This window comes from Anarrhichthys ocellatus, unplaced genomic scaffold, assembly GCF_004355925.1.
Source record: "Anarrhichthys ocellatus isolate YVR2014 unplaced genomic scaffold, GSC_Weel_1.0 scaffold35, whole genome shotgun sequence".
Taxonomy (NCBI): domain Eukaryota; kingdom Metazoa; phylum Chordata; class Actinopteri; order Perciformes; family Anarhichadidae; genus Anarrhichthys; species Anarrhichthys ocellatus.
This window is the reverse complement of record NW_022280065.1, coordinates 1,871,120-1,881,510: the sequence shown is the minus strand read 5'-3', so window position 1 is coordinate 1,881,510 and position 10,391 is coordinate 1,871,120. Positions and strand designations below refer to the sequence as shown.

The 10,391-nt window shown below is 49.5% G+C and overlaps 1 protein-coding gene across 10 annotated transcripts in view; it reads left to right on the top strand.

Annotated features, from left to right (window-relative positions):
- The window catches only part of rbms3 (RNA binding motif, single stranded interacting protein), a 277,908-nt gene that overhangs the window by 76,337 nt on the left and 191,180 nt on the right, over positions 1-10,391 (top strand). For 4 of the 10 annotated variants that reach the window (XM_031866624.1, XM_031866622.1, XM_031866623.1 and 1 more), the window contains exon 1: positions 7-981. The exons of the other annotated variants lie outside the window; for them this stretch is intronic. In XM_031866624.1, the coding sequence (XP_031722484.1) occupies positions 907-981 (75 nt within the window). In that variant the 5' untranslated portion in view covers positions 7-906. Of the gene's footprint in view, positions 1-6; positions 982-10,391 lie in introns of those variants that run through there. 10 annotated transcript variants of the gene reach the window in all.

The window sequence follows — 10,391 nt, the reverse complement described above, 5'->3', positions numbered from 1 at the left end:
CCCCCATGCTGGCTTGACTGCTGCACAGACTGAGATTGCTTTCTTGCGTGTGCGCTCGGCTCTCTGTGTTGTGATTCTGCTCCGCGCACAAAGTGCATCTGTCGGCAATCCGGTGCTGAGGATATCTCCCCTTCTGTCAAACAGGACGGCACGCAGCCACCGTCGGATCAGACTACAGAGGCGAGAAAGAGAGACGGAGAGAGAGAGAGAGAGAGAGAGAGAGTGTGTATGCAAGAGAGGGACAGACACAGAGAGAGAGAGGGGCAGTGAGAGAGAGTCCGATCCACAGCGTGTCTGAGACAGAGGCAGATTAAAGATTAAAGCCCAGGAGAAGGACTGGAGTGAAACAGCTCTGACAGAGAAGTGAACCTACACGTCCTCTCCCGTTTTCCTCGCCATCCCTTTCCTCCTCCTCTCCTCCTCTTCTTCCTTCTCCCATTTTCCAACATTCAGAGGACTGCCAGTCGCTGCTGCCACCTGCGCCTCTTCACGTCTCCTCTTTTTTCCCTCCTCTTCCTCCACCTCAGCCGTATCGCACGTTACCGTCTGACACCGGCCACCGGCAGGCACGGGCGCTCGTGGTTCTAGCACTTGTGGAAATATTTCCGTTGATCCCGGCAGTGAGAGAGAAAGAGAGAGACTGAGTGAGCATCCGCCCCGACGCCGAGGCTCTGGACCAGTGAGAGCTCTTCCCCATCAGCGGCAGACGTTCTCCCCATCTGCTGTCCGGCACGTGAAACCCCCCCTGTCTTCTCCCTGGAGGACCGGCCAGCGACACAGCGGTGCGGACGGCAAGGACAGGAATCGCACAGCCTCCCCCGCTGCCTCTATCCCACTGCTAGCTACTTGGAAGCTCGCGCCCCCGGTGTCACCATTCCCTGCCTCAGTGCTAAGGATTCCAGCTACATGGGCAAGCGATTGGAGCAGCAGCCAATGTACCCTCAGTACACCTACTACTACCCCCACTATCTCCAGACCAAGGTACGGCGCTCGCATTCCTCAAGCCTACTCATCCACTCCTACACTCGTGTCCTGCCTCCCTCCCTCTCTCCCTCACCTCACCACCCCTCCCTCCCCCCCCCCTTTCTTCCCCCCCCCCCCTCTCAACCCCCTGAGCTGCGATGGGGTTTGATGGATAGCCGGCCTTGGCTGTGACAGTTTCAGATGGCAGGTACCTCGTTGGAGTTTGGACGTCTATGTTGGCGTTTCGTGTGTGTGTGTGTGTGTGTGTGTGTGTGTGTTTGTGTGTGTGTGTGTGTGTGTGTGTGTCTCTGAGGGAAGGATCAGGGATCAAGGCTCGAGTTAGTCCAGCCTACCAGACCGTTACTGGGAGCCGTCCAGTAACCTCCATCCATCACTCACCTGCAAACTGATGAGATCTTGATGTGATGCAGCTCAGTGGCAGAAGAGTTGATTTATATGTTCAGAATAACTGCCAGACAGCTTTTTTTTAAACAAATGAGAGAATTTGTGAACCAAATTTAATTTCCTAATGAAGCTGAATGTAGGCCACCGTTTCAATGCTTCAACGCCACTTTTTGTGATTGAAACGTTTAATTACCAAGTTGCTAATTCCCTCACCGGCACAGATGTGTTACGGTAGTGCTTTACAAAGCCAGGACAAACCGGTTATGAACCCTGCTTCTTCTTTTTCCACGGTGACGGCAGGCATGAGGGAGGCTGCCCGTGTTTGCTCTAGCTGTAGTATGCATCAGTGCCTCTGGGATGGAAGCCCAGGCGTGGGCCCTGACGGCTGCCAGCCCTCTGACCAGGCACACTACCCAGACATCATCAAGGGATTAAAATGGAAGCTTTTTTGGGGATTACTCTATTTGTTGTTGTTTTTCTACCACATGTGTAACACTAAATTCCGTCCATTATTGTGACGATGCTGAAGGTGTGCAGGTGAACTTTATGCAATAGTTCAGTCCCATTTGGTTAGTAAGGTGCTATTGTATGGGATATGCTTTTTTTAAATGGGTCACATTTTAATGTTAGATATCTCTCATTGCATGCATATAATAGATACTGCAGGGCAGGGTATCAAACCTCAGCCACGGTACCGACCCAATTTGTGGGTAGCGAAACGTGTCGATTGGAAGTTGGCCTTGAACGATTGGACAGATTGTTTACTTGTTTCTGTAATCAGATATTTCCTCATCTCGATTTGGGAATTTTCCCAACTCGTTATTTAACACTGAAGCGTCGAGCAAAAAAAAAAAAATCCAAAACGTTTATTGAGCAAATAAAACAAAAGCATCGTGTTGATATCAGTTCCAAATCTCAGCTGTTTTATTGGCAGCAGAGTGTCGAACATTTCCAAGCACTCAGCCAGAGAAATTAACGTTAAAATGTGGCAAAGTACCCCTCATCTATAACGAGGGAATCAGGCAGATAGAGAATTATAGATTGATAAAGCACAATAAAGCAAACTGCCAGTTTTCATCCATTTTCTCGCGCAGCTGGATTATGAAGCAGTGTGCTTCCAGCAGGGACGACGTGCTTGAAGCCCCACCTGGCAGTCCACTAGCTCTCTCACCCTGATTTATAGTTTAATACATTTGTGCCGCTGCCATATGGCTTACCTCTCCCTCCCACCCCCCCTCCACTACTCCTTCCATCATCCCCCCTTCTCTCCCTCCCTCCCTCCCCTCTTCTCATATCTCAGAGTTGCTCATCTCGGCGGCCTCTCAATCAGGGCATGCCCCTCCACTCTCTCCCCTCCCACCCTTCCACTTTTCTTTTCCTCCCTCGTCCCGCTTTTCTGCCGGCCTGCTCTGTTGCATCGGCCCCCCCCCCATCCCGCCCGCCTCCTTCGCCCATGCTGCAGTTCACTCCCAAGGTCAGCGCAGATCCGATCTTGCCACCGTCAGCGATTGATGTATCCTTGAGCGAGCCGCTCGGGTCCTGTGTCATGCGAACGAGGCCCACAGTTTGTCTGTGGGTGGGCGAGGGGGGAGGGGGGGCTGCGTCCATTTCCTGTGCAAGTTCAGCAGCCCACATCCATATTCATTTTCATGGTTAGTTAGCGTAGCCGGAGGCCACCGTAGGTTGACGCGATGGGGCCGCAGACGGGGTCAGCAGGAGGAAGGAGGGCGGGGGTAGAGGCCGGAGTGTCGGCGATGTGACCGAGGGGGCTGTGGAGAGCTGTCCAACGCTCTCATTAACGTCCATTGACGGCTCGATTACAGGGAGGGGAGGAGGGCCTCGGCTGGCGCAGGTTCAGTCCACGCGGTCCACAAAACCCGCGTGCGCACACGTATACACACAAACTCTCTGCAAGTCCCCACGTTTACTTTTCTTTTCTTACACACCTCGCTCCGATTTAGTCACCAGTCTGAAATCACACAGGTCTCTCTATTTATCGTCATTGCTGCATTCTCAAGGTATGGCCTCATTCTCCTAAGAGATGTGTGTGTGTGTGTGGGGGGGGGGGGGGGAGCGGGGCATAACTCATACTAAAGTGTTGCCATTCTGCTTCTCTCGCCTCCAATTTATGACATATTTGAGATTCTATGCATTGGAAATTGGTGGAGCATCTGTACTCGGTTACAGCTAAGGACGGAGCAAACGTTGTCAGGATAACCCGAGGTGCCTGCCGAATTTGGGATCCCTTTTATACCCTCTGCATGTCTGTATTATATTTCCAAATTAATGGCGTTCTCTGATGCTGTCCAGCGTGAGCTACTAAGCCCAGATTAGAATGTGAAAGTCAGAGAATGAGATGAAAAGATAACATTTGGCTTTCTATTGATTAGTGCAGCGGGGCGTAGCATGTGCTTCTCTTTAGCTGAATTATTGATTCCCGAAAGAGGATTTGTGTGTCTGTGTGTGCACGTCTGCGCGTCAGCGTCTGTGACTTTTATATGAGGTTACGGCTGGTGGGGAGCTGGCAGGATGCCGATTTGATGAGAGGATCCTCTAAAGGCCCCAATTTCTGCCTATTCCCCAGCTGATCAGCCCATGGAGTGATTTGCTGAAATTCAGCCTCTATTCAGCCGCGTGTCTTTCCGCGCCAGTTTTGATGTGCGGCGCTGTTCACAGCTTGCTGTGCATACATCTTTAATGATAGGTAATCGGCGCGCATAAATGAGAAAATTACAGCAAAACAGACCTCGCACTGCCCGCCCCCCCCCCGCCCACGAGGACAGTTACAGCACACGGCTCAGTTATTGTTATTTCATCAGAGCGTTTAGGAAAGAATATGAATTTCAGCTTAACGTGCGCACTAAGTGCCCGTTGGTCTTGGCGTGCGGTGCGTCCCATTTTCTCTTGTTGTTTGTTTTCATTATTACGCACACCTTACCTGCAGTAAGTTCCGCCTCTGTTGTGAAATGCATTCGATGCTGTTACCGCATGCACTCAAGGTACCCGACACCACTGCACCCCTGCGCCGTTACACCACCGCCGGATCATTACATGCCGAATGTCGGTGATCTCTCACACACACACTTGCGCTGTGATCTTGGAGGGAGTGGGCGTCTGTGTTACAGTCGGACTAGTACATGCAGAACCCGAGAAGCCGAGAGGGGCGGATTGAGGTAGACTTAGCGGTCCCCGGCCTAAAGTAAACACCAGTCAATGGAGCCCTTTGAGAGGATCTGTGCCTGTGTCTGCCCCTGCCATAGGCACCATTTACACCCTGCGTAATTCTTTAGAATCGGAAGGGAGAGATGGAGGGAAGGCTTACGTGTGAGAGACAGAGAGAGAAAGAGAGCGGAGGGGTGGATGTTACAGGGAGGGGCCAGTTAAAAGCACGGAAACGGGTTTGGTTACATTACACGGGGTGATCCATTGTGCTCCAGAAATAACAACAGAGCCATCTAAATCCTCCTTTAAAGCCTCGATAGAGGAGAAAGAGACGCGTAGAGACAACAAGGGGGGGTGGGGGAGACGGATATACATAGACTCGGAGAGCAAGCGGAATCAAAGGCAGAGAACAAGGTCCACTTTCCGAAGTCTTTCATTAAATCAGTTATCGGTGACGTAAAACTCAGCCATGGCAGCTTAGTCCCCTCTGTCTCCGCTGATGTGGATCTGCTTTGAAGAGTTTATCAAGGGGCTTTTAGGTTTTAGGGCCGGCAAAATGCACCTCTTATATTACATTGACCAAAGCCCGGGACGATGTGTTCTGATTAGTACTAACACAGGAGGTAGTATAAGTCATTTCCCTCTCTTGTAGTTCCTGATACATGCCTCACGACTGACTGCCCGAAACAAAATACTGTCCTGGCCTCGCCGTAAATCTGAACCCGTCATGTGTTCTACTGGCAGGCTTTTTAGCAACAGCTCTATTTTTTTTTTTCTTCACATTTTTCCAATCCTTCTCCTCACATGGTGGAACCATGAATGGCCTTTTGATCATTAATCAACTAATAGCCCTGTTTTTTTATCTGCCAGTGCCTACAGCTTTATCCCTCCATGTGTAACCGTCAGTCAATGGGGCAGACAACTCCATTTATTTAGCTTTTGGCCCTGTGTGCACATGCACAAACGTGCACGCGTACTCCAGCAGTTACTCTTAACTCTCCTCATCTCTCAGCTGACAGCTCAGCCCCATCTTACACACCCATACGTTGAGGTTGTGTACACGTTATTGCCTCCCGCGGCCTCTCATAAGCCGGCAAAGCGCGGGGGTGCCGAGACCCGGCGCTCTGCATGCTGCCGTCCACATCTCATTACAGCTAGTGCTCTCAACACGGATATCCATTTTGTCAGAAGCACATAGGAGAAGGGAAATGAAATCGCAAGCATTTTTTATTTTTATTTTCTATAGGCAGATGGGAGGAGGAACCTGCTCCGTATTACGTTTGGAGCACACGGGGGGTTATAAATGCAGAGGCGACGTTACGCGTGTGCTGACATTGCACGGCTTTGGTTTACAAGCACAGATGGCGCATGAGCACCTGCGTGTGAATGTGTGCTAAAGAAGTCCACCAATAGGTTTGCACTTGGTGAAGTCGCAGAGAACTGCGAGACCGTGTGCTCGGTAAGAGGTCCTGCACTTGGAGTGAAGGTCTCAGGTCACATTTCTCTTCCCCACAACAGTCCGTAGTCGTGTTGGAGTGTCCTTGAGCAAGACACAGAACAAAGTACCTGCTCACTCACTTGGAGGTCGCTGTGAAAAAGGGGCATCCGAGATAAATGCCTGAAATATAAAGTCGATGCGCTCGGTGGTGGAGCTGCTGCCCCCCCGGGGGATCTCGTCTCTGAGCTCTCCTTCCCGGGACCATCTGGAGATAACATGGCGACTCCAGCCTGTGCTGCAAGAGACAGGGACTCCTACCTGTTTGGTGGAATGGGGCATATGGGGAGGAAGGCGGTGGAAAGAGCAGGTCGCGTTTCCTTCAACCGGAAAAAACCCTGGGTTAAGACGCCGAATCCCCAGCAGCTCCCTTATGGGACTGCTGTGAAGAGAGCCGAGCGCGCCAAACAAACCTCACATTCGTGCATCAATTAGATTGCGGATGTGAACTTTTAACCACAGGTGGTCTTTAGTATTTTTGTGCGTGTCATGGCTTGAATTTACAAACACTTGTAAGTGCATTAGAGTCCCAGGATGCCGTGCTCTTCCTCGCGAGGAACTGAAATGAAACACATTTTCTGTGTGTTTTCTGTATTTTCGGAGGAAGGGAAAGAAGGCATGCGGAGTCGACGTGCAGCGAGACGGAGAGAGACGGGGGAAGATGTTGCTTCAGATGAAACGAGACGCATGATGTGCCCTTCAAAACCGACCAACGCGGCGGGACTCTACAAACACACCTGCTTTTCCCCTCTTTCTTGTTTTCACTTGCATTTTCTTTTTGTAACATAGTATCTGCCTGGAGCTGTCTACTCTGGCCCACTGTGTCGCTCTTCTGTCACCCTGGCAGAGGCCTTGCCTGGCGTTTTTCACGCTCTATTTTCTGTCCCCCCCCCCTCTTTTCCCTCTGAGGGCAGTTGGGTACAGTCTCACAATTTTGTCTTTTTTTTTTTTCCTTCCATCTTCAGCTGTTCATGTACAGCCCCACACTTTGGCTCAGACCACTCTTCATCGCTCCTATTTGTTTGCCAAGCCTCCCTTCATCTTTAGATTCTCTTTCATGTTGTCCCTCTTTGTAATTACTCGTTCCCATCCTCCATCGCTTTTTTTGCGTGCCTCTTCCCCTATTTCCGGGAGCCCCTGCTGTCTGCTGGGCATGGTGTCCTGCCATCTGTGCAGGATGACACGAGTGGCTTCAGAGACACCTCCTGTGTGGACCCCTTTAATACATACAGCCCATATTATCATACAGAGGAACATATGGGACACCAGTGAAAGTCAAACACACTTAAAGCCTTTTACCATTTCAAGTGGCTCTAATTGTATTTATGATGAGTGTAAAAGTCTGATCGTTAGGTGTGTATCTTAACTCTGCCTGCAACATGGCTTTGGCAACATTATGGTCAATATTTTCCAACTGAAGGGAATACTTTTGAGTGAATATATTTGGTCAGGGATTATCAAGTTTGTTGAAAATGAGATAAAGGGATTACAAACTTTGTTGGAACTTCTGTTGGCTCCTGTTGCAGCTCAATAGATACTGAATTATGTGTGCAAAAGGGGGTATAATACTGAATCATTTCAGTGTGTGATGGTTCAATACCTTGCTCTGAGAATAGCACTGTTCTGCACAGGGAAAACACCTGTATTATGTGAACAATCGAGATATTTTTCTTTCCATTGACGTAATTTCACAGTTTGTTTTACTAAAGTGTAAAATGGCAACCCCTACAGTGATGAATAAACTCGAGCACCCCTGCTACATAGCTGAAATTCAGAAGGTGGTTTTTTTGGCCTAATTTATGGGGAAGATAGCGAAAGGCATGAAGGGCTGAGGAGGAGTTGAGTCAGGCCGAGAGACTGAGCTGGTGGTGAAGGATGTCAGGCTGCAGGTTACGTGCCCAGAGACGGGTGAGGGAGGGGGAAGTAACTGCACCTCGTGAGAGAAAGACAGCCAGAGAGGGGCTTTTGTTGTTCTCGTGTAACCGAAGCCTTCGGTGTCTGCTGCGTCTGCTGCCCTACCTTTTTGGCGTGGCGGTTCACGGGAAGAATGCTCAGGTTGCTGGCGTAGCGACATGTGGCAGCGGAAGGGTAGGAGGAGGTGAAGGAGGCGGCAGCTCGGCTTGGAAGCGTTCACTGACTCAGACCCAGCCGGGGTAATTGCTCCTGCATTTTTAACGAATGGCTGCTGCGTACACTTTGAGGAGCTCGGCATGGCTCCTGCTGACTTTTCACCTCCCCGACTGATCTGTGAAAGTTCCACCCAGTTCCCTTTATAAGAGGTTCTACAGAGAACTTCTATGGTGCAATGGTTCCACCCAGAACCATCTCCTGAGGTTCTATCTATCTATTAGCTTTTCACCTTCTGAGGGTGCTAACAAAAACCCAAGGGGTTGTACCGAAAACCCTTTTGTATTCCAAGGGTTTATCTAGAATCCACTCAGCGGGTTCTACCAGAACCCTTTTATATTTCAAGGGTTTCATCTAGGAGCCACCCAAGGGGGTGTGGACTAGGAGGATCTTTTAACACTCATGCTTCCAACAATCCTTGAAGAACTCTTCTTAATGGAACCCATAGTCTTACAAAGAACCCAAAACAACCCCTTCCTTTAAAAAAAGGGGTTCTTCAGAAGCAAATGGTTCAGGGTAGAACCTCAGCCCTTAGGGAAGAACCCTTTTGGAACCATCATTATTAAGAGTATACCTAATGAGACCCAAATGTCTCTTTTATCGTCATTAGCAGCGGTTGTGAATTCAATGTTAACCAAATGAAGCCCTTGTACGTGCCAACTTCTTGAAAGACGATTTTCCCATGCTGATCCGGACGGCACTCTCCACAGACAGCTTTGTCATTGTCTTCTCATTTCATCTTATTAAGGGGTTGTAGTCCTAGCCTGCGGTCTAGTCCCATAACGAGACGCATTATGCCGAACCGAGAGCGCCTAATAGCGATGAGCTCATAATCAAAACAGTCTACTATGTAGGCGATAGTGTGTGTTCCATTAAAGTGTTTTCCTGGAAAGTCCTGTAAATGGAGTATCATTTTTCTATTGGCAGTGCATTACTACATATATTTTGAAGTTTGATCTTTCCTTTTTTTTATTGGCACCAGAGAATCAAGAGTTGGAATAAGAGACCGTGAACCCATCGCAGAACGATCAGCAGTCTCATTTTTCAAAGTGGTCTGACAAAGAAGATCCTCTGCCAGTGTAGAGCTCACTTTGAGTGAATTTGCATCACATTTCCATCGTGGCTGCACAAACCGATGACCTGGTGTCTTTCACCTAGATATCCAGACGTGGAAACCGGAGGAGACACCGGCCACAGACATGCAAATGGTAGTGTAGCCTTACCACTGTGATTAGTGTGGGAGGCCCCCGGTCGCCCCTCGCCCAAACACATACACCGGCTGCCTGCGATATTTACTCTACACAGCTGCATTAGTAGTGGCAGGCTCAATAAAAATACCATGTCACGCATAGCTTGAGAAATAGCTCCGGAAAAAGCCAATTCTGCCATGAATGAGGATAAGCAAATAGGCATGAGGGCTTGAATAGCAGCCAGTCCTGTCACATTCCTCCTCTCACACCAGCCACAATGATCTCCTATTCAAATAAGGATACGTGCACCAATTTAGCGCAGCAGATGAACCTTGCGAAGCCTTGTCGAGCAAGTGGGGGATTACCAAGAGCAAACAGGCCTTTTCTCCCGGCTTTATTTGAGTTAAATGACTCAAGCCACCCTCGTAGATTTCGCCTGAATGGTTTATCTGGCAGACCAATGTGTGCATGTGTGTGTGTGTGTTGGTGCATTAGTCAGAGTATGGAAAAACACTGAGTGGGACAGGTAGGCGGCATGAATTAGATTGCAAGGAGACTGATGCAGGGAGCAAGCCGAGCCAACGGTGTCCCAGACCTGGATAAATGGAGAGGAGAGGAGAGAGCCCACAGCGTGATAAGAGTCCAATTGGAGGAGGAGATTATTATTCTTCGCCAGTAATTAGTAGCACATAAACAGCCATTGGCAGCCGAATTAAAAAGTGTCATTATGATATGTGGCCTCCGCACGAGATGCCGGTCCTCTCCCTTTCCAATAGTTACTCATGTTGCCTCACAGAGCTCCCTGTGTGCGCACACAGAGAGGGTGGGGCACCAGTTGGTGGCGGATTAGTGCTTAAAAATGACGGAAACCTACACGAGGGTTTGATGCAGAATACCAGTTTCCCCCTGTACAATCTGCACTGAAGCAAATGCTTCTCCTCTCTCTTCCCTTTTGCCCCTAAATTATTAAGGTCACTCACATTTGCAAGAGTAGGACAGAGAGTGTGTGTGTGTGTGTGTGTGTGTGTGTGTGTGTGTGTGTGTGTGTG